The 23,720-nt window shown below is 48.0% G+C and overlaps 1 protein-coding gene across 1 annotated transcript in view; it reads right to left on the bottom strand.

Annotated features, from left to right (window-relative positions):
• Positions 1-1,360: 1,360 nt before the first annotated feature.
• The window catches only part of LOC133271923 (G-protein coupled receptor 35-like), a 58,958-nt gene continuing 36,598 nt past the window's right edge, over positions 1,361-23,720 (bottom strand). The window contains exon 3 of the mRNA XM_061458443.1: positions 1,361-2,082. Coding sequence (XP_061314427.1) covers positions 1,400-2,082 — 683 coding nt within the window. The 3' untranslated portion in view covers positions 1,361-1,399. The remainder of the gene's footprint in view (positions 2,083-23,720) is intronic.

Genomic DNA, 23,720 nt, shown 5'->3' with positions numbered 1-23,720 from the left:
CAGACACTAGAAGGTGACAGGGCACTTTTAGGGGAACTGTTTGTAAGCTGTCACCAAGAAACTTAGTTGTCTGTAGGTTTAAATGAGCACAATATGGATTTGCATTCCCTGGAAGAATGTTTTAGGTGTTGACAAGTCAGAAGAGGCTCAGAGTCAAGGCCCATGAAGCCAAAGGAGATACAGCTATCACATGCATTTCAACAACTCTCTAATGTTTCCCATGCTGACTCTGGGGGGCACTTCCTTCTAGTGCCCAAGATTTCCATTTGTGGCTTAACTGTTTTGAGCTGCTCTGTTGTCACTTCCCTGTGGGGTTGGAGGATATGTGGTGCATAGTCAGCAAGCACAGGTATTAGAGGGGAGATTTGTAGTCGGAAAGCCAGCCGTGTACATCGATGCGTGGTCCGGGATCCATCTGCAGGAATATCGGATCTGCCCAGATTTATGTCTGATAGGCAGAACGAAAAATTCTGTTCTGGGGTCTACAGTGCTTTGCCGGGCTCTGTTTTTCCATGCAGTAATGGCTTTATTTATACCCACAATGGTTTTAGTCTCACAAATGCCAGGGTGTTGCCACAAGCCGGTACAAATGTTAATGGGCAGGAATGGGGCAATAATCTCAGGCCACTGTCTTTACTCCATGCACAGCAATAGCTGTGTCCTGGTAATAGCTGCAGGCTTTGAAATGATACAGGCTGGCAGGAAGCTCCCAGTGTATAGTTTGGTGTGAGCAGCACGGATGCATTAGGTTTGGCATTGTAGTACATGTTTTTTTTTCTTGGTTTTAAGTGACCCTCTGTATAGCAGCACCAGAAGTGGATTTGTGTACTGCTGTGTGGGTGCTCAGTTTCCTGTGTTTAATTGCATGTTATGTACCAATAAGTGCATGGTGGAAACAGTGGCCTTAGCATCTGTTTTCCATCCCACATGGCTCTTCCTCTCGAAACTGCGATACAATGATCTAAGACCATAGTCAAAGCTGGAGTCAAGTCACTGAGGACAGAAGGACAAAATTCAAGTTAATATCAGACCCTTTGGAGAGGGTTGCCCCTTTTTAGCAGGTACGCCTGCACCTACGATCATTGCAAGTACTGTAGAAGGTTCCATTTCCTCTGCCTCAAAACTTCAGCAGCGCTGGTGGCTCTTAACACCTACACTGTGCAACACCTTGTTTATGTTGTGACTTGATCTGGTGGCTGGGATGGGGGGCTAGATGAGCTTTGTAGGCCCTTTCCAACCCAGGCTATTCTCTGACTGTGTGGTCTCTCCAGAGAGAAAGAGCGACAGTTAGCCCAGTAACACTGAAGATGTCTTATCCTGATGTTGCAGAGATGTTTTTTTTGCGGGGGTTGCTGTTTTTCATCCCTCTTGCCTCCCTCCTTCCACCCCACTCTTTCCTTTAGCAAGTGTGTGTCTGCAAGGGATGGAGTTGATCTGTTTTTTCACTGCTGGTTTTGGAGGGTAGAAGGGCTTCATGGAACTCCTTGGTCACAAAGTAGTGGCAGACACTATCCAGGCAGCAGTTAGATGTGGCAACACACCTTGTCATGGGGGAGATGTTCTTCATAACATGGAGCATGAAACAGGTAGCTCCAATGCTATCCGTTACGAACCTGGCAAGTAACCCAAAGAAGACTGGCAGAAAACAGACTAGAAATACAATCAGGTTTGCATAAAGAATGTGAACAGCTTTCTGGATTGGTTTCTCCTCTGGTGAATTGGTGTTCAGGCATCTCTTAAGGCTCCTGATCGCTTCTGTGGAGCAAAAAGTCAAGGTTGCTAATGGAAGAATAAAAATGAAGAACATGGAAAGCAGGCTCAGAGCAGCAGGCACGGTGGTATCCTTCTGGAAGCACAGGGTGGACTGGCTCTGCCGAATCTGTGCAGTGGCACCGATTATCCCAGAAACCCACAGAAGCCCACAGAGAAGGGCTGCCTTTGATGGAGACCCGAAGGCCCTGGCTTTCAAGGGGTGTTTTATGGCAATGTATCGGTCAGTGGAGATAAATGTAATTATGTAGGTACTCACTGACATGTTGATGAAATACATTGTCTCTGTAAACTGGCAGAGTACATCCCGGGCTGACTTATTCCAGAGCAAATAAGCCCTGAAAGGCAAGGTGCAGATGGCAAAGCAGTCTGCAAAGACTAAGTTGATTACATACACCCTCGTTTCTGTCCACTCCTTTATCTTGCAAAATAACACCCAGAGGGCAAGGACATTAAATAGAGCTCCAATAAAGAAAAGGACCTTATACAGAGCAAGTTCAAAGAGACAGACACGGTGATAAAGTTCTGGACTTCTGATACTGCAGTTGCTGGACACATTCATTGTCCTGTTGTGCAGAAGTTGTGTGATGTTCTGAGACCTGAAATAGGAAAAGACACAGTAAGACTTTCCTCCTACCTCTTGATAGATGCATATCCCGTAGAAAATAAGGTATTTAAGTACCTATTTACTTTGCCCATCACAAATGTGCATTTGAGTCTACAAAGCTGGCCGCCTCAGCCTCTAACTGGATGCATCCTCTGTCAAGCTTTGTGTACATTTACTCAGTTTAGGAGTAAATATCTCCAAGTACACTTCCAATAGGACACGGCAGGCAGTCTGTATTAAATAGTGGCATCTCGAATGGAGGGGTGGAATAGCAGTGAGAAGAGCCCCCATAGACAGTGAGGGCATCCTGTGACAATGGGATTCCTTAGGCCAGACTGTGCAAATGAGGTAAGGTTACCCTTAGCTTGGTTATGAGCTAGGCAGGGATTGCAGCAACCAAACCTAAAGCCCAGCACAACCCATGAGCAAAAGCTCTTCTAGCAGGTCTGCTGGCTTGGGAGACAGAGGAGCGGTGTGAAGGCCTGGAGGGGCATAGCAGATGTCACTTGGTGGACATGCTCGTGCTCTGGCTCTAACTGGGCAGGTTTCTGAGCCTTCGGGCTGCCTTGCAAACCTGGAGCTCCTGCTCAAAGCTGAGGAAGAGAGATGAATCCGAGTTCCTGCATCCCAAAGGCATGCTTGAAACCCTAAGTGAGTGAGTGAGGCATGTAGCCGTCCACTCCTTGTGAGGGCAATGAGGGGGTGCAAGGATTAACCTGTTTGTAAGCCCCTGCATTCCAGGAGAGAGTTCCATTCTGTGGATGTAAAGCAGACACTCATGCCTGAAAGAGGGAACACCAGTGCAAAACAAGGAACTTGCCATTAAGGGCTGCGTGAGATGGCTCCTGCTCAAGGCAGGCATTCTGTCACCCTGCCAAGTCTGTCAGATGTAAGTAGTAGCTACTGAGTCTGTGTCACACTGGCTGCAGGATGTTCTGCAAGAAAACTGGTTATGTGAAGAGTGTGAGTTCATGGGCTGATGGAAATCAGCTTTTGTCAGAGCCCATCCTGTGCACAGTGGCTCTATGTGGCCTGCAGAAGGAACAGTTCTCTGAACTGGTGATTCTGTGTGTACGTCACTGAATTTCTGCTTGCACCTAAATGCACTTTGGAAGGAATTTAACTTCTGAATTTGAAGTATGTGTTTTTTTGCCATTCCTACAGGAAACTGCAATGGTGAAACCCTACAGCTTTCAGAGATATAGGGAGGAACACCATGACTGAACAGGCTTGGTTAAGCAGTTGTTTGCCTCTCCAAGCAACTCGGACCTCCTTGTGGTCATTTGCTGAGAGCACTTGCTGCAAAATCAGACTTCAGTGACTGATAAACACACAAATAACTCAACTGCTGGGCGATATGTAAGTGTCTTAGGCACTCACAGGCACTAACGTGGGTCGTGCACAGAGCTCTCTCCAGTTCTTGTGTGCTCAGCCCTGGGTTTCCCAACAGGGGCTTGCTGCTCGCTGCCTGCACCCTGGAAGGAAGCTGTTTGCTGTCACCTGAGGAAAACCTCTCTGCACTACAGTAAGTAGCAGTAGGGAAATAGCTTACATCAAAGGCTGAAGCTGCCGCATTGTTATGCTCGTTAACTGCATCAGGCAGACGTCTTTGCTGGCATGGCTGATGCCCAGATGGCTTTCATCAGCTCTGGTCTGCAATGCCAGCAGCAGCCTCTGTGCTGGAGTACAAGGCAGGCAAACCGGGCTGGTGTGCTCTGCTGCATGAAAGGGCTGTGGCTGACACCACCCTTAGAGCTGGAGATGTGGCCCGAATGCAGTTCCCAGCATTGGGGCTCAGAAGTGCTCCAGGCAGATCAGAGACTGGTGGGAGGAGGGAGGAAATGAGCAGAGAGTTTAAAGCAGGCCATGTAGCACAGATGGGGTATGGCTGAGCACAAAATATCTTTAAAAAGATGCAGTCTGACAAGCTAGCATATCCTGTGGCTGCTGGAAATGCTTTACGGTGGGGTAGATAAGGTGGCTGCAGCATCAGAGGAGCTAGGCAGCAGCGTGCAGCTGTGAGAAAAGGATGGAGATGGCTGTATAACAGCATCTTGCTGCTGCTGGAGGACCAGGAACAGTCTGGGCCTCAACGTATGAGGTCAGCAGTACTGTGTCCTGTGTCCTGCTTTCCCCCATCATAGACTGGGGAGAACTGGGCAGTTGCCATCCCCCTCCATGGAAGGCCAATTTTTGCCCATTTCTATCCCATTTTAAGTCTTTTTTGGCTATTTCTAAAATATTTATGGCCCTTTCTATTCTATTTTTGCCAAGTTCTTACCAGTTTTAAGCCTTTGTTGTCTATTTCTAATCCATTCTTGCCCATTGGTACCCCATTTTAAGCATTTTTTACTCTTTCTAAACAATTTATGACCATTTCTATCTTATTTTTGTCCATTTCTTACAAGTTTTAAGCCATTTTTGGCTATTTCTGAACTATTTGTGGCCATTTCTAGCTTGTTTAAAGCTTTTCTTAGCTATTTCTAAACTGGTTTGAGCTATTTCTAACCCTTTTTTGCCCAATTCTAACAGTTTTTAAGCCATTTTGGCTGACTCCGAACCACTTTTGTCCAGTTCTTACCAATTTCTTGCCATTTCTAACTCATCTTTGCCCTTTCCAACTCATGTTTTCCCTTTCCTACCTTGGTTTAACTCATTTTTGCCCATTGATAACGTATTTTCTGCTGTTGCTAACCCTTTGCAAGTCTTTTTTGGCTATTTCTAAACAATTTATGGCCGATTCTGTCTTATTTTTGCCCATTTCTTACCTGTTTTAAGCCTTTTTTGCCATCTTTGCCCTTTGGTAACCCATTTTAACTCCTGTGTGCCTCTTGCTAAAAAAATTTATGGCCGTTTCTAGCCTGTTTCATGTTTTTCTTAGCTGTTTCTAAATTGGTTTGGGCTATTTCTAACCCTTTTTTGCCCAGTTCTAATTATTTTAAAACCATTTTGGCCATTTCCAAACCCTTTTTGTCCAGTTCTTCCCAATTTCTTGCCATTTCTAACCCATTTTTGCCTTTTCCTGTCTTGGTTGCTGTTTTTCATCCCTCTTGCCTACCTCCTTCCACCCCGCTCTTTTCCTTTAGCAAGTTTGGGTCTGCAAGGGATGGATTTATCCACCCTCTGCTTTCACCAGCTGGTCTGTAATTTGTCTGTAGTTATCCTCCCCATTTCTGCATTTTATAGAATCATGGAACGGTTCATGTTGGAAGGGACCTTAAAGCTCATCCACGTCCAACCCCTGCCACGGGCGGGCGGAGACAACATCACACTAGAGCAGCTTGCTCCAAGCCCCTGTGTCCCACCTGGCCTTGAACACTGCCAGGGATGGGGCAGCCACAGCATCTCTGGGCACCCTGTGCCAGCGCCTCAGCATCCTCGCAGGGAAGAGCTTCCGACTGAGAGCTCGTCTCAGTCCCCCCTCTGTCAGGTTAAAGCCATTCCCCATTGGCCTGTCCCTACAGGCCCTTGTCCAAAGAGCCCCTCTCCAGGTTTCTTGTAGCCCCTTTAGGCACTGGAGCTGCTCTAAGGTCTCCCCTTAAGGAGCCTTCTCTTCTCCAGGCTGAACAAGCCCACCTCTCTCTGCCTGGCTCCACATCCACATCCCTCTTGAGTTGGGGCTCAAGATCTGGATGCAGGACTTTGTTTCCTCTTACGCTGGCATGCATGCGGAGTGACACTTTAACAGCTGGACAGATCTAGATCCTCCCGTAGAAATACCCGGGGCCAGTAAATCAGAGCAGAAGCACATCCTCTGCTTGATCAAGGAAGAGGTTGTTTTGTTCAACTTGTTTACGTGCTTAATTCAAGAAGTTTTTTCCCTTCCAGTCAATTACATTCGTGGGATCGAAAACGTTGTCACAGGAAATCTCAGCTTGATTTGCCTTCCTGGGTTGAGATCATTGCGTTGCTTTTTCCTAAACAGCAATTGCTTTGCTTGCAGGCTGTTTTGCAGCAGCTCTAGGGGGAATTCCCACTATTTTTCTAATCGTGCTGTTGGATGTTGTAACGATGCAGGTCCCCGGTTTCCTCTTGACATTTGGGTACTACCAGCAGAGTTTAAGGCTCTTGGTGTTGTCTTTGTTGAATTAGTACCCATGCAGTCTCTCCAACCCAATGGGAGTCCACCACAGAACTCACAGTGTGTTGTCCTTGTTAACGATGCCTTCTGTCTAGGCGACGTAGGCGACTTGACAAAGCTTTGCCGTCATCACCTGCACACACAGAGCTCCTGCCCTCGCTTGGCTGCCTAGAACTCCGTCTGTGCACAGCCTCTCTGGTGCCCGCTCCCCAGCATCAGTAAGTGTTTCTGTAAGGCTTTCTTTTCGGAGGTGTTATATTTATAGGAATGGTTTAGGTTCCCTAAGGTTCCTTCTTGGTCCGGTTTGCCATTTTTGTCATTGGGTTCTGAACGTTTCCTTTCCTGGAAGCAGAGTTTTGAGGTTGCTTTTTACCTCTTGTGTGCTGTGTTGGGTTGTCAGTTGAAATCTTCACTGCTGGGAGACCCAAAGCAGAGCAGTGAGGAGGAGGGGGAAGCAGGAGTCGTGTTTTAAATGTCAGTAGCTCGGTGAAGGGAGCAGCATGCCTGGTGGTTGTTGCCCATCACCTCCAGCTGGGGATCTCGTGAGCGGTTCCACCAACACAGCATTCCGGCCACGCTTTCCCTTCTGGCTTTTTTCAGTGCCCTTGTGAGAAGACATCCTCAGGCACTTTGCTGTTTCAGAACGAAAAACTTACATGTCCAAATAGGATCACATTGCACAGAGCCCCCCCCCATCCCCTCCCTCCCTCTCCCTCCTCTCACCCCCCCACCCCCCCCGCCCCTCCCTCCCGCCCAAGAGAGAAAAGGGCCCTTCCCTAGAGCAGACCCGAGGGTGCTTTCTGCAGGAGCACATCCCCAGCCCTGGATGCTGGCGAGCGGGCACCGGAGCGGCCGCGGGCAGACGGAGTTTTAGGCGGCCAAGCTGGGGCAGGAGCTCCGTGTGTGCAGGTGGTGCCTGCGGGGGAAACGCTGTTGGGTTTGCGCATTCAGGAAGAGGCTCTGCAGTACTGGGGCTGGGCTAAGTTGCAAAGGGAACTCTTATTGGAGGTTCTTCCAGGCTTGTTCGCTTTTCTCGCTTTGCGTTTGCTTTGTAGCAGTTTATAATCACATCCTGCTCTTGCGCTTTTTATTCTCTTTACGCATTTTTATTTATCTGCGATGATTCCGCAGAGGAGCAGGTGAGTAGAGGACTGAGGGGGTCCTCTGAAGAAAGGGGGTCACAGCTGGATTTGGGGCTGAATCCCTCACAAAGACCTTTCCATGACACGCCCGAAACTCGGTGCAGCGGGGAAGGGGGGAGTGGGGGGGCGGTGTGGCGCCGGCGCTCTCGCTGCTGCCATCCTGTGTCCAGAGCTGGGTACTGCAGCCCGGGCTCCGCGCATGAGCCGTGCTGCTCTCTTTGTCCCCGCAGCTGTCCCCGGAAGTGGCCGGTGTCACGTGGTGGCTGCTGGCTTCCGGTGAGCAATGGCCGGCGGGGCCGCGCGTTGGGGTGCTCGTGGCCGCAGCCCGGTGTTCGCGCGCCGGCTTCGGTCCCCCCGGCGCCGTGTCGGTGCCGCATGCGCAGCGCCCGGGAGCAGCATGGCGGCGGGCAGGGTCCGGGTCCCGGCAGCGGCGGCAGCGGGTGAGATCCGAGCCCACCGGGGGTCCGGGGCGAGCGGGGAGGCCTTGGGCGGGCGCAGAGGGACGTCTCCTGCCCGCTGGGAGCCCGGCGCGGGAAGCCTCACAGCGCCCGGTGCGGTCCGGTTGCGGTCTGCCGGGGACGAGCCGGCTCAGCAGCCCCCAGTGCGCTTCATTCTGCCTTCATCTCCCTTGGTGAATCTCAGGCGCCTCGGAGGCTCCTGGCCCGGCATCCTGCGCCTTGCCACTGCTTATTTGAGGGTGAACTGAAAATGTCTCGGGGCTTGTTTCTGGGGAAGTCTCCCGTTTCTCGACTGTCCTGGTGCTCTGTGGACAGGCTCCTGGCTGTGTGCTGTCGGTGCAGGTGTCCAGCAGGAGCCTTCCTCTTCTTTACTTACATCCTTTTAGGGTTCAATTTCAGAACTTTCTGGCAGGCACATGGTACCCCAACTTACTGTTTAACTATGGCGGCTTAGTTTTATAGGTTGTACAAAGGTAGCATTCTTTTTAACCACAGAGCGTGTCTGTCTGCCCTGGGTTCAGCAGTAGCAGTCATTTTTCTCCTTCTTGGTAGTGGTGCAGTGCTGACTTTCTGACTTTCAGCTTGGGAACAGCACTGATAACACCGATGTTTTTAGTTACTGCTCAAATGTTTGGTCTGACCAAGGACTTTGTGAGCCTCATGCTCTGCCAGGGAGGAGGGGAAGCCGGGAGGAAGCAGAGACAGGACACCTGACCCAAACTGACCAAAGAGGTATTCCATACCACAGCACGTCATGCCCAGCGTGCAGCTGAGAGTTACCTGGAAGGGCTAGTTCACTGCGGGGTTGGACTGGGTATTGGTTGGTGCTAGGGCGGGCAGGGTGGGGTGAGTCAGTGGGTGGTGAGGTGTTGTATTCTCTTCCTTATTTCCTTTATCATTGTTATAGGTGGTAGCAGCAGTGGTTTGTGTTATACCTTAGTTAATAAACTGTTGTTATCTCAACCCATGAGAGTTACATGCTTTCTATTCTTCTTCCCATCCCTCTGGGAGCAGGGGGAACAAAAGGGGGGCAGTGAGAGAGAGTCTGCATGGCTGATTTATGTCTGACTGGGTCTAAACCACAACACTGTCACCCAAAGATGACATTGTCTTTAAGCACAGAGTGTGCTTGTTGAAGTGAGGGTATTTCAAACCCTTCTTTTCTTGCAGCTTTCTGTCTCAAAAAGCCCGGGCAGATTTGTGACCTACACTGATGTTCAGGCTTCCTACAGATAGAGAGCAAATCAGTGGAATTACTTCAAACAGTTGTGCAAGCCTGGTGTTAACAGTCCTCGCAAGGTCTGTATGTATCAGGAGGTGATGGAATGCTTCCATGTGGTTGTGGTATTGTGGCAAGTATCCTTTAGGACTTAAGTACTCCACAGCAGTAGAGGGGAGTGTCTCAAACCAGTTCTTAAGGCTCCTGAGTTACGTGCTTAATGAGTTACGTGCTGAGTTAGGTACTGCTTAATTTGGGGCACGGAAAGTAAGTGATTACATGAGTTAGATGCTGTAGCTGGGAGAACTAGTGCCTGGGTTTAGACCCAGTTAAGGGAGAAGGACTTAAATGGCAGCGAAATTTAGTAAGAATCCAGCTGTGCTGAAACTTGGCACCACATGTAGCACCCTGAACTATCCAATCAGGGTGTGCTTAGTCCGCATGCACTTGTACCGATCTTGCTTTTCTATAGATGTGATGTTGTAGCTGCCTAGTCTGGCAGTAATGCGTGTTTGGGTTTCGCTTACCTGAGGTGCTGAGGGCAAAACGCTTCACTCGTCAAGGTTTCAAACAACCCCAGCATGGTCTTTGCACTCTTCAGAAGCACTCATTGGAGCTTGACTGTTTCTTAACAGGCGTGTGGCGTTGTTACGAGCATCTCGAAGGAATACCTTGGGTCTGACCTCACTGTTTCTGATGCTGGATTCCAGAGAGACTTCAGAGTGTACCTGCAGCCGAGGCAAACGTGGGTCGCAGTGAGTAAGTGCCCTTTCAACTTGGTATCTGTTAATAGATATTCAGGAGGTTCAGTCGCTGTCTTGCTCCAGTTTCTGCCTTGGTAAATCTCCTCCTCTGCATATGCTGCTCACAGAAGGAAGCACAATTCTCTTTATGCTTTTTCTGCAAGGCTACCAGTGTCTGTGTAAGGGGCCATAATGCGGTCGCAGTAGTGATGAGAGTGAAAAAGGCTGGTGTTACTAGCAATCTGCTTGCTCTGTAGCAATTTCTTGCTATTTCTAACCCATTTTTGCCTTTTCCTAACTTGGTTTAATCCGTTTTTGGCCATTTCTAACCCTTTTTTGCCAATTTCTAACCCATTTTAAGGGTTTTTTTTTGGCTATTTCTAAACAATTGATGGCCACTCCCCCCCCCCCCGCTTCTTACCCTTTTTAAGTCTTTTTTGGCTTTTCCTGAACATTTCCTTGCCATTTCTAGCCTGTTTTAAGATTTTCTTAGCTATTTCCAAACTGGCGTAGCCTGTTTCTAACCCTTTTTTGCCCAATTCTAAGTCTTTTTAAGCCCTTTTGGCCATTTTCAAACCGTTTTTTTTTTCCCTGTTCCTATCAATCTCTTGCCGTTTCTAACCTCTTTTTGGCCTTTCCCAATTTGTTTTAAACCATTTTTGGCCCTTTCTAATCTATTTGAAGTCTTTTGGCTATTTCTGAACAGTTGCTGGTCGTTCCTACCTTCTTTTTCCCCATTTCTTACCAGTTTTAAGACTCTTGGCTGTTTCTAACCCATTTTTCCCATTGATAACTCATTTTATATATTTTTGGCTATTTCTAAGCAATGGCCACTTCTGTCTTATTTTTGCCCACTTGTTACGCTTTTAAGTCTTTTTTGGCTATTTCTGAACAAGTGATGGCCATTTCTAGCCTGTTTTAAGCTTTTCTTAACTCTTTCTAAACTGGCTTGAGCTGTTTTTAACCCTTTTCTGCCCAATTCTAACTTTTTTTTAAGCCCTTTTGGCCGTTTCCAAACCATTTTTGTCCTGTTCTTACCAATCTCTTGCCATTTCTAACCCGTTTTTGCCCTTGCCTCTGTGGACAGCTATTTCTAAACTGGCTTGGCCTATTTCTAACCCTTTTTTAGCAAGTTTTAAGTCTTTTTAAGCCACTTTGGCCATTCCCAAACCGTTTCTCTGCTGTTCTTGCCACTTCTAACCCATTTTTGCCCTATCCTGACTACCTTTGAAACATTTTTATCCATTTCTAACCCCTTTTATCTCCTTTGTTCTATTTCTAAAAAAATTGCCTGTCATTCCTATCTTATTTTGGCCCGTTTCTAGCCTGTTTTAAGCTTTTCTTAGCTCTTTCTAAAGTGGCTTGGCCGACTTCTAAGCCTTTTTTACCAAGTTCTAAGTCTTTTTAAGCCCTTTTGGCCGTTTCCAAACTGGTTTTGTCCTGTTCTTACCAATTTTTTGCCATTTCTAACCCCTTTTTTTTCCCTTTCCCAACTTGGTTTAAACCATTTTGGGCCCTTTCTAACCCATTTCAAGTCTTTTTTGGCTATTTCTGAACAATTGCTGCTCATTCCTATCTTATTTTTTCTTACCAGTTTTAAGACTATTTGGCTGTTTTGAACCCATTTTTCCCATTGATAACCCATTTCAAGTCTTTTTTGGCTGCTTCTAAACAATTGATGGCCACTTCTATCTTATTTTTGCCCACTTCTTACCCTTTTTAGGTCTTTTTTGGCTATTTCTGAACAATTGATGGCCATTTCTAGCCTGTTTTAAGTTTTTCTTAGCTATTTCTAAACTGGCTTGAGCTATTTCTAACCCTTTTTAGGCGTGTTCTATTTCTTTTTAAGCCATTTTGGCCATTCCCAAACCATTTTGGCTAGTTCTTGCCCCTTCTAACCCAACCCATTTTTGCCCTATCTTGACTACCTTTGAAACATTGTTATTCATTTCTAACCCAGTTTAACTCCTTTGTGCTATTTCTATACAGTTTACAGTCATCTCTATCTTATTTTTGCCCATTTATTAGCTAATGGGCTACTTTTTTTTTTGCTACTTCTGAACAGTTTTTTGCTACTTCTGAACAGTTCCTTGCCATTTCTAGCCTGTTTTAAGCTTTTCTTAGCTCTTTCTAAACTGGCTTGGCCTATTTCTAACCCTTTTTTGCCAAGTTCTAAGTCTTTTTAAGCCCTTTTGGCCATTTTCAAACCCTTTTTGTCCTGTTCCTACCAACTTCTTGCCATTTCTAACCTGGTTTTGCCCTTTCCCATCTTCATTTAAACCATTTTTATCCCTTTCTAACCCATTTTAAGTCTTTTTTTTTTTTTTGCTATTTCTGAACAATTGCTGGTCAGTCCTATCTTATTTTCTCCCATTTTTTACCAGTTTTAAGACTGTTTTGGCTATTTCTAACCCATTTTTCCCATTGCTAACCCTTTTTAAGTCTTTTTTGGCTGCTTCTAAACAATTGATGATCCTTTCTATCTTCTTTTGCCTGTTTCTTATTAGTTTTAAGCCATTTTGCTGTATTTCTGCACAGTTCCTTGCCATTTCTAGCCCGTTTTAAGCTTTTCTTAGCTCTTTCTAAACTGGCTTGGCCTATTTCTAACACTTTTCTGCCCAGTTCTAACTCTTTTTAAGCCCTTTTGTCCGATTCCAAAGTGGTTTTGTCCTGTTCTGACCAATCGCTTGTTGTTTCTAACCCCTTTTTGCCCTTTCCCTACTTGGTTTAAACCATTTTTGGCCCTTTCTAACCCATTTCAAGTCTTTTTTGGCTATTTCTGAACAATTGCTGCTCATTCCCATCTTATTTTCTCCCATTTCTTACCAGTTTTAAGACTCTTTTGGCTGTTTTTAACCCATTTTTCCCATTGATAACCCATTTCAAGTCTTTTTTGGCTGCTTCTAAACAATTGATGGCCACTTCTGTCTTATTTTTGCCTGCTTGTTACGCTTTTTAAGTCTTTTTTGGCTATTTCTGAACAATTGATGGCCATTTCTATCCTGTTTTAAGCTTTAAGCTGTGTTCAGCCTTCACAGTGGGGAAGCAGAAGGCAATAACTAAGTCCTGATGAAGATAAGGAGGGGCATTTTTCTCTCTCAGTCTGTGTATGCCCCCTCCTTGAGGGCCCCAGAACTGAGATGAAAAACTCTGTGCATCTTTTGTAGACGTGTTTACATTCAGGTCACTGAATTTTCTTGGATGCTGACCTGAGGCTGTGGAACGAACCGTCACAAATGTCATCACTTGTGGTTTTCACAAGTGCTTCACTGCTTTCTCTTACAAGGGCAGCGTGTTTAAAACAATCCGACTGGCACAAGGCAGCGTAAGCGTCATCCCTGACGATCTGGGTCTGGATTCTGAGGCTGTGTCAGATCTGTGGGACCTGAAGCCAGTTCCCCTGTCCCTGTGCAAACCTCCCAACACCCCACGGCTGAGGGAAACCTCTGCCTCTGCTTCTGCCTCTGCACAGCTTCTTGGTTTCAGATGGAGGAGACAGGGCCTGCTGCGTGTAACCGTGCACCACTGTTGGGCTGGTTTAAATGTTGTCTAACCCTCTGAGGCACCCGCAACGAAGGGATGTGTCTCGGGGTCAGAGGAGGTGTGCTTCAGGCGTTTAAGAGTCTGTCTTCTGGAGGTGGAGTCCAGAGAATTCTTTTACTTCCATTGCAGCGGTAGGATTTGAAGTGACACCGATAGAAATCAGACAGAAGCCTGGGTTATGAATTAAACACTGCTCACAGCTAAGAGAGGAAATGTTCCGGGATACGGTGCTCTCATCTCTCTAACCTTGGAGCAAGTTTATGTGATTCCAGCAGCACAAGTGGAAGGTGAAAACGGATTGAGAAACTTCAGTCAGCTTCAGTTTAATCATCAGCTCATTTCTGAACTGTTTTACTTAATACTATAGCACATACAGTTACTAGGCTAGGATTTGTAGGTGGAAAAGTGCTCATTTTCTGCCTTTGAGCACTTGGTTTATTCATTTCTGTAGTTTCCCCTCATTTCCTTCTGCTGATTGTGTTGGTTTTTTGTACAAGAAAAATACTTTCAAATATACTGTGTTCATTTAATGGGGGCGGGGGTGGTGGCCGTGGCGGTGAAAAAGCAGATTACTCCCTGCCTAATTGAGCCCAGGTTTGTTCCCTGATCTCAGCAGTGGCTACAGCTGGTTGAAAGTCAGGAGTCCTCCCATAAATCATTGCTCTCTATAAAAAGAAACCCAGCAACAGAAAGTAGCAAGAACATGTGGCTGGGGAGAAAAATAGAGTAAAGGGTTTGAAAAATAATGTTATTTTCTTCAGATGTTTTTTTTTTCTCTCTGTTATCTGTAGGCAAGAGTAAGCTTCCCTGAAGCAGTCCCTTCTGGGTTATTGTCTGGAAGTTGAGGTAAGGGAGGTTGTATCTTATTTTACGTTACATATTTCAGGGCCTGGCTAAAGAGTGTTCTGAATTTCACTGCTAATTCTGATGTTACAAAATAGCCATTACCCTGGAGCTTTGTCTAGCACAAGAAGGTAGGTCATTGTATGTAATGTTGTATCATAGAATCATAGAGGAGCATTTGGCTAAACAATGGCTAAAATACATAATTCCGCCAAAATCACGAGTGCTGCATAAAGAAAAGGGTAGAGATATGATCCAGCTGCAGTTGGCGTAGGTGACAGACCTGGAGCTTACTGCTCATTGTTGACTGTTCCAGTTGGTTATTTTATCTAGCATGGAAAATACTCAAGTAAACCTGTACAAGCAGGATACCTGCTTAACAGTAAAAGTAATGATGTGTTTTTACTGCTAAAGAGAATCACTTATGACAAACACTCTGAGATTCTGCTCTGTCACACTGAAATTTAACGAGGAGAGCTTGCCGCGGTGTGCTCATTGGTGCATTCCAAGAAAGTTAACGGTGGTCAGAGCACTAGTTTTAAGTATTACTTAAAGAGCATTCCTTGTAAGTGTTGTCCCTTCATCTGGTGTTTCTAGCATTTGAGCAGCATCTTCAGTGCACCCTCGGACCTAGACAACGTGAGGGAGTGTTGAGAGGCACGAGAGCTCCTAGGCTGATGTGGGTGGGAGCCAGGTTTAGAGCTGGGGTGAGTGTTTGTGCAGAGAAAGGTGCAGCAGCAGAGGCTGCATTGGTGGTGGCAGCATGTGAATCCACGCATTAACCCAGCTTGCTGCAGTGGTTTTGGCTGAGGAGAGCAGCCAGGATAAAATACTACCTTCACAGTCTTTATCTGCAGTAACTGCAGTGTTCCGGGTATGTCAGCCTGTATAGCCCAAATGACTGACAGTAAAAGCAAGGTGCAGTTTCTGCGAAGCTCTCACACCCCAAAGCTTTTCCAGCAGTCAAACACATCGGTTTCCCTCTCTTCCCCCAACAGAGGGGAAGTTTGTGGCCGGTTGCAGTGATAGCACATGGAGAGGTGTTGCCCTGAAACAGGATGAAACGGCTGCATCCTTCCAGGAGGCTGTCTCCGAAAGGAGAATTGCCCCCTTGAGCTGGAGAGCTGCCCCTGCAGTGAGTGCCCACCCCCAGAGAGGGAGGGGGAGCTGGGGACTTAGCACCTTCCTGCCTATCACCGGGGATGGAAAAATGTCCTGATCTGAAATGGTTTGGGTTGGGAGGGGCCTTAAAGCTCATCCACGTCCAACCCCCTGCCTCAGGCAGGGACACCTTTCAGTAGAGCAGCTTGCTCCAAGCCCCTGTGTCCAACCTGGCCTTGAGCACTGCCAGGGATGGGGCAGCCACAGCTTCTCTGGGCACCCTGTGCCAGCGCCTCAGCACCCTCACAGGGAAGAGCTTCTGCCTGAGAGCTCCTCTCAGTCTCCCCTCTGTCAGGTTAAAGCCATTCCCCTTGGCCTGTCCCTACAGGCCCTTGTCCAAAGCCCCTCTCCAGGTTTCCTGGAGCCCCTTTAGGCACTGGAGCTGCTCTAAGGTCTCCCCTTCAGGAGCCTTCTCTTCTCCAGGCTGACCCAGCCCATCTCTCTCTGCCTGGCTCCACAGCAGAGGTGCTCCAGCCCTCGCAGCATCTCCATGGTTTCCTCTGGCTCACTCGAGCAGCTCCACGTCCCTCTTGAGTTGGGGCTCAAGAGCTGTCAGCAAAGATGTCATATGTATGCTGCACAGGTATGAGACTAGACTTGGGCAGGGCAGCACTTCACAGGGGTGTTAATGCAACCGTGGGCACTGCTGGGCAGGCCCTGGGCAGCCAGCTGACCTGGGAGGGAAGCACAGCCAGAAAGAATGAGGGGACACACTCACTGCTTCTGGGGCAGAAGAGCTCTAGGTGAGGGCCACAGCGCTTAGGTGAGGGGCTTTTCCTCCCCGTTTCCAGACAGCATAAAGAAATCTGGAAACTGCCTGCTCTGACCTTGCTGCTGTTGCTCACAGCTCTCAAATACAATGCCCTAAGGCACGACGCTTTGTTCTTTTCTTGAAACTTGTGTTCTTTCAGGCTCATCTGTCCCTGCATCCCTTGAAAGCAGTCGTGTCATCAGCCTAAGCACGGAGCTGCTTCAAGAGACCCTGGGAGTGGATGCAAGGGTTCATTGGATCAAAAAAGGGAAGTTTTTTGAATCGCTTGTTTCCCGTGTTAGAATGGATTTAGCTTCCGATCCCCAGCTCCTGTTAGGAAATAATGTGCTGTGATCTTCCAGGTAAAGTGCCCAGGGAATACCCTGGAGTAAGAACAGAAACGGAAAGAGCTGACGACCTGCTGCGTGGAGGTCTGCATCGCAGGGGCTGCGCTGCCGCATAGAAACCAGGTACCTGATGCTCCTCTGCCTCCCTCCAGCCCCGGCAGGACCCTGAGCAGCAGCCCGCAGAGAGCAAGAGAGAATGAGCCCCAAGTGGGATTCCCTGTAGGTTTAGGGCCACAGAATCAGCAGCGGGTGTCAGCAGAGGCAGGACACGGGGGGGCTGTGCAGCCACGCATCCTGGCCAGGAGGAGCAGGGCCAGCCTGTGGGGCTGCAGGATGGGCACAGGCTACACGTACAGGGCTGGTGCCCAGCACCAACAGCTCGCTGTACTTAAGGGTTTCTCTGGCACCTCCTCCTCCTGCATAGGGGATGTTATCCCCGTTTGGCCTTCGGTGTCGATCTTCTGGCTAAATAAACGGTGGCAGAACTTTCCACTGAGGTCTAGCATCTCATCACTCAGCGCTTCCTCGGCCAGTGTGTTTGGTGGCTAGCAGCGGTGCTCAGCAGCTGTGCCGAAACCTAAGCTAAGCAAGGTGGCAGATGTGATATCTGTGTTAGACACACCAGCCTATCAGCCTCATCAGTGCTGATGCTGCGGACTCGCATCAGTGGTTTCTTGAGCTGAAGAAAAACCCGGTTCTTGTTCTTAGGTAAATATAAGAACCCTTCTGTTTCAGAGCAGCGTGCGCTCGTGTGGACATGGTGTGTGCCAGAACAGACCCTTTCGAGAGCTCCACAAGATTTTCTAACCTCTTTCTTTCAGCTGCAAGACCAAAAAGAAAAGAAAGGTTTCCGGTAATGGGAAGCAACAGAGGAGAGCAGAGGCATGTCTGGGAATTGTAGCACATGCTGCTCTGACCTTGCCAGGAGAGGAAATGCGTTTACCCTCGGCTTTCACCAGCTGGTCTGTAATTTGCCTGTAGTTATCCTCCCCATTTCTGCATTTTATAGAATCATGGAACGGTTCATGTTGGAAGGGACCTTAAAGCTCATCCACGTCCAATCCCTGCCACGGGCGGGCGGACACAACATCACGCTAGAGCAGCTTGCTCCAAGCCCCTGTGTCCCACCTGGCCTTGAACACTGCCAGGGATGGGGCAGCCACAGCCTCTCTGGGCACCCTGTGCCAGCGCCTCAGCATCCTCGCAGGGAAGAGCTTCCGACTGAGAGCTCGTCTCAGTCCCCCCTCTGTCAGGTTAAAGCCATTCCCCATTGGCCTGTCCCTACAGGCCCTTGTCCAAAGAGCCCCTCTCCAGGTTTCTTGTAGCCCCTTTAGGCACTGGAGCTGCTCTAAGGTCTCCCCTTCAGGAGCCTTCTCTTCTCCAGGCTGAACAAGCCCACCTCTCTCTGCCTGCCTCCACATCCACATCCCTCTTGAGTTGGGGCTCAAGATCTGGATGCAGGACTTTGTTTCCTCTTACGCTGGCATGCATGCGGAGTGACACTTTAACAGCTGGACAGATCTAGGTCCTCCCGTAGAAATACCCGGGGCCAGTAAATCAGAGCAGAAGCACATCCTCTGCTTGATCAAGGAAGAGGTGGTTTTGTTCAACTTGTTTACGTGCTTAATTCAAGAAGTTTTTTCCCTTCCAGTCAATTACATTCGTGGGATCGAAAACGTTGTCACAGGAAATCTCAGCTTGATTTGCTTTCCTGGTTTGAGATCATTGCGTTGCTTTTTCCTAAACAGCAATTGCTTTGCTTGCAGGCTGTTTTGCAGCAGCTCTAGGGGGAATTCCCACTATTTTTCTAATCGTGCTGTTGGATGTAGTAACGATGCAGGTCCCCGGTTTCCTCTTGACATTTGGGTACTACCAGCAGAGTTTACGGCTCTTGGTGTTGTCTTTGTTGAATTAGTACCCATGCAGTCTCTCCAACCCAATGGGAGTCCACCACAGAACTCACAGTGTGTTGTCCTTGTTTACGATGCCTTCTGTCTAGGCGACGTAGGCGACTTGACAAAGCTTTGCCGTCCTGATCTGCTGGTGTGGGCAGAGACTCGTGGGGCAGTTTCAGGGCTAAGAGCTGATTTTCCTGAGAGGGATCCCAGCTCTGCAGCAGAGGAGCTGCACTGCTGAGGAGAAGGCGAGGGCTGGAGGGAGGACCAGGAACTGCAGGTCAGCCCCGTTATTTTTCTGTAATGAGGGGGGTAAAGGACTGGCACAGGTTGCCCGGAGAGGTGGTGGGTGCACCATCCCTGGAGACACTCAAGGCCAGGCTGGATGTGGTTCTGAGCACCCTGATCTAGTTGAAGATGTCCCTGCTCATTGCAGGGGAGGCTGGACTGGAAGACCTTTAAAGGTTCCTTCCAACCAAAACCGTTCTGTGATCCTATGGTTAGAACCCCAGGGAATGCAGGCCTTTCCCTACAGCTGCTGGGGGTCTCTTCCAAACCCCAAAGCCACAGTTATCCTTCTTTCTTACGGAAGGGCTGCTCGTCCTCGCACTCTTTGGTGTGTCCGGTGGGACTGTGCCCTTGCTGAAGCTCCTCTTTGGTACCTTGAGCTAAAGTGCTTTGCTGCCACGAGGTTAAATTCATCTGGGGGAACATATTTTAATGCAGCCAGGGAGGGGGAAACTGGCTTATTTGAAATGCTGAGCATGTCTGTTCAGCATGTGGTTCACAGTAAACGTTTGCTACCGCCAGTACCAGTACCAACGCGAGTAACACCAAGCTCTGGGCATATTCACTGTTATTTCAGCCTGTTTGACCTGGTCACTTACCAGCGTAGCAAGTATCGCATCTTGAAAGCAAAGCTCCTCTGGTGCAGCTGATGGACCCCTGAGCCCAGCAGGAGGCCTGAGGCTGCTTTTCCCTTTACCGACAAGAACAGTGGCACTTGAACCACAGCAGGATGTAGAGCTTTCGTGTGCATAACCCCAAATGTATCTACCTTTCCTAGCCTGCCAGGCATGCGGCGTTAGTGCAAGTTTCTAGTTCACTAAGGGGTATTACCTGGTAAACGTTTGACAGTGACAAGACATCAGCTGTACCATAGCGATGGGGGGGCTTACAGACGAGAACGCACACAGCCTGTTCCACGGATGGGCTTTCCCGGCAGCCCCGGGCCCCACTCTCAGGGACAGAGATGTGTATTTAGCCCCTGATCTGAAGAGGATGCCATGACGGGGCGGTGCCTGCAGGCAGACAGCACATTTCCGAGGGACCCCTCTCTACCGCTGCCTTTGCGGCAGCCTGGTGATCACAGAGCCGTGCAGGTGATGCATGCTGCCCAGCACGCAGAGTGCTGCTGAGCCCAGCCGTGCAGCGGCAAGGTCCTTGGATGCTGCAGTGAAGCACGGCAAAGTGGCACGGGAGGAAGAGGTAAGGCCACCGGGGACGTGAATGGAAAACTCTGTAATCGCTACTTGGCGCGCACCCAGCAAGCGCGTCGGGAACGTGCCTCTGCCTTCCGTGCACAGGGCAGCGTCCCCTCCTGTTCGGTGCCTGCTGCCAGAGCTTATCTGCTCTGTTGGTGGCATTCGTGTGGCTGCACAGGTGACACCGATGGGTGGCTGTAACGGATCTCTGCTCGGCTGCTTGCGCTGGAGAAAGGATTCCCTCTGTGCAGCTGCCTCTCACAGCTTGATGACTGCTGCAGGGGCTCAGAACTCCGTGATAGACAAGACTCTGTATATTTAAAGATTCCTGCTTTTAATGAAACTAAATAGTTGTCCTGAAAAAATAAAGATGTTACCAGGCCAGGAGCACGTTTCTTCTGTCTTGTCTTCCCTAATACTCTCTTACAGTCTCTTCCCTTCCTGTCTCTTGTACTCTTTTCTCCTATATTCCCTTAGTCTCTTCCATTTTCTTCCTGTCTCTTCCCTTCCCTTCTCGTTCTGTTTTCTTAGATTCCTTTATATTCTCTTTCCATATATTCTCTTAGTCTTTTCTAATCTCTGTTCTCTTCTACTCCCTTCTCTTCTGTCCCTTTGCATGTTCTTATATTCCCTTCTCTTTACTCTCTTCTATTGTCCTATATTCTCTTAGTCTCTTCTAGTCCCTTCCCTTATGTTCTCTAATATTCTCTTCTGTTCCCTTCTCTTTTCTCTTCCCTTACGCTCTCTTCCCTTATCTTAGACTCTCTTGCAGTCTCTCATCATACGTTCCTTTCTCTTATATTCCCTTCCCTTCTGCTCTCTGAGAGTCTCTTCCCTCTTTTATATTCTCTTCCCTTTTTTTATAGTCCTACATTTTCTTATTTTCTCTTCTATTGTCTTACCCTGTATAGTGTTTTCGCTTACTCCCGTCTCTCTTCTATATTTGCTTACATATTCTTCGCTTAGATTCCCTTCTACTTTATTTGCTTGTATACTCTTACAGTCTCTTCCGTTTCTTAGATTCTCTAAATTTCTCTTCCCTTTTCCTGTATGCTCTTCAGTTTTTCTCTCTTGGCTTCTCTTAGGTTCTCTTCTCTACTCTTCTAGTCTTAGATTCTCTTCTATTCCGTGATATTCTCTCCCCTGTATTGTCTTCTTAGATGCTCTTCAATTCTCTAATCTTACGATGTTAGATTCTGTTAGATCTCTTATGTTCCCTGTTATTCTTTTCCCCTAGATGCTCTTCTCTAGTAATCTCTTAGATTCTCTTCCCTTCTGTTCTCTTCCCCGCATTCAATTGTCCCCTTACCTTCTCTTGCATTAGATCGCCTCAGAACCTCTGCTCTTGTGTTCACTCTCCTGGAGGAAGGGAGGGAAAGAAAGGAGGAAGGGAAGGAAAAAGGAAGGATTGAAGGAAGGAGGGAAAGAAGGAGCCATTTATGGCCATTTCTGTCCCATTTTTGCCCATTTCTTACCAGTTTGAGCTATTTTTTGGCTATTTCTAACCCATTTAAAAGCTTTTTTTCCCATTTCTAATTTGGCCCATTTGGCCAATTTCTAACCCAATTTTGGCCATTTCTAACCATTTTTTGACCATTTCTAACCTAGTTTAAGCCATTTTTGGTAATTTCTAACCCATTTTAAGCCATTTTGGCTTTTTGTTTTTTTTTTTTTTTTTACACATTTTTCCCTTTTTTAGCCTATTTTAATGTGTTTTTGGGTTTCGGTTTTTTTTTTTTTTTTTGTATTTCTAAACTGCTTTTGGCCATTTCCAACCCATTTTTTGCCAAATTGTAAGCCATTTTTTACCCGTCTTTGGCTATTTCTAGCGCATTTATGCCCACTTCTAAACCGTTGTAAGCTTTTATTTGCTATTTCTAAACTCTTTTTGCCGCTTCTGACCTGATTTTGTCCACTTCTATCCCATTTAAAGCCTTTTTTTCTAATTTCCACCTCTTTTTGGCCCATTTCTAACTCAGTTTAACCCACTTTTTTCTTTTTCTAACCCATTTTTGCCCATTTGTTCCCAGTTTTAAGCCATTTTTGACCATTTCTAACCCATTTTTGGCCACTTGCAACCCGATTCATGCTAATTTTAGCCGTTTGTAACCCCTTTATGTCCAGTTCTAATCTGTTTTAAGCCATTTTGGCCATTTCTAAACTTTTTTTTCTTCATTTCTAACCCAATTTTTGGCACTTGAAGCACATTTTTGCCCATTTCTTATCCGTTTGAAGCCATTTTTTTTTTCTGTTTCTAAGCCATTTCCCCCATTTCTAACCTATTTTAAGCCATTTTCGTCTATTTCTGAACAATTTATGGCCAATTCTATCCCATTTTTGGCCCATTTATTACCAGTTTTAAGCCATTTTTGGATATTTCTAACCCATCTTTCCCATTTGTAACCCGTTTGAAGCTTTTTTTTTTTTTGGCTGTTTCTGAACAATTTATGGCCATTTCTGTCCCTTATTTGCCCACTTCTAACCCGTTTTAAGCCATTTTTTCCCATTTCTAAACGGTTTTTACCCACTTCTTAATTGTTTTAATCCATTTTGGGCCATTTCCATACCTTCTTTGGACATTTGTAACGTGTTTTAAACCGTTTTGTTTTCCTTTTCTAACCCATTTTTGCCCGTTTAGGTACGGGACGCCTAGAAGAAAGAAAGTGACTTTGGTACCGAAAAGTCCGCGTGTGCTGCCACCACGTGTCCAAACCTCGGTACTGCGGGGGGGGGGGGGGGAATGGCGTGGCGCAGGACACGGCTCGCTGCTGCCATCACGTGCCCAAGAGGAGGTACTGCAGTTAATGGACCTTGGGGGGGGCGCAAAGAGGTGGCTCAGTGCAACGCTAGCTGCTGCCATCCTGTGGTCGAAACTCGGTACTGCAGGGGAGGAGCCGCAGAGCGGCAAGGAGAACCGATTTCAGGCAACCCGCGGGCGCCATTGGCCAAGGAACCAATCACAGTGAATCAGCCAATCAGCGCTGTGGGGGGGCGGCGGGAAAAATACCCGGATGAAGGCGGGACTAAGCGTGACTGACGGGCGCTTTAGCCAATCAGGGCAGTGGGGGGGCGGCTTGAAAAATACCCGGATGAAGGCGGGACTAAGAGTGACTGACGGGCGCTCTAGCCAATGAGCGCTGTGGGGGGGCGGTGGGCGATGGGCGGATAGGCGGGACTAAGAGTGACTGACGGGCGCTCTAGCCAATGAGCGCTGTGGGGGGGCGGCGTGAAAAATACCCGGATAAAGGCGGGACTAAGAGTGACTGACGGGCGCTCTAGCCAATGAGAGCTGTGGGGGGGCGGCTTGAAAAATACCCGGATGAAGGCGGGACTAAGCGTGACTGACGGGCGCTCTAGCCAATGAGCGCTGTGGGGGGGCGGCGGGAAAAATACCCGGATGAAGGCGGGACTAAGCGTGACTGACGGGCGCTCTAGCCAATGAGCGCTGTGGGGGGGCGGTGGGAAAATAAAGCGGAAGCTAGGCGGGTCTAAGAGTGACTGACGGGCGCTCTAGCCAATGAGCGCTGTGGGGGGGCAGTGGGAAAATAAAGCGGAAGCTAGGCGGGTCTAAGAGTGACTGACGGGCGCTCTAGCCAATCAGCGCTGTGGGGGGGGCGGCGGGAAAAATACCCGGATGAAGGCGGGACTAAGCGTGACTGACGGGCGCTTTAGCCAA

The sequence above is a fragment of the Pezoporus flaviventris genome, unplaced genomic scaffold (assembly GCF_033815535.1).
Source record: "Pezoporus flaviventris isolate CSIRO_AGI_PZ_B2104156 unplaced genomic scaffold, CSIRO_AGI_Pfla_v1 ptg000026l, whole genome shotgun sequence".
Taxonomy (NCBI): Eukaryota; Metazoa; Chordata; class Aves; order Psittaciformes; family Psittacidae; genus Pezoporus; species Pezoporus flaviventris.
The sequence above is the reverse complement of the archived record's forward strand: the minus strand, read 5'-3'. Positions and strand labels throughout refer to the sequence as shown.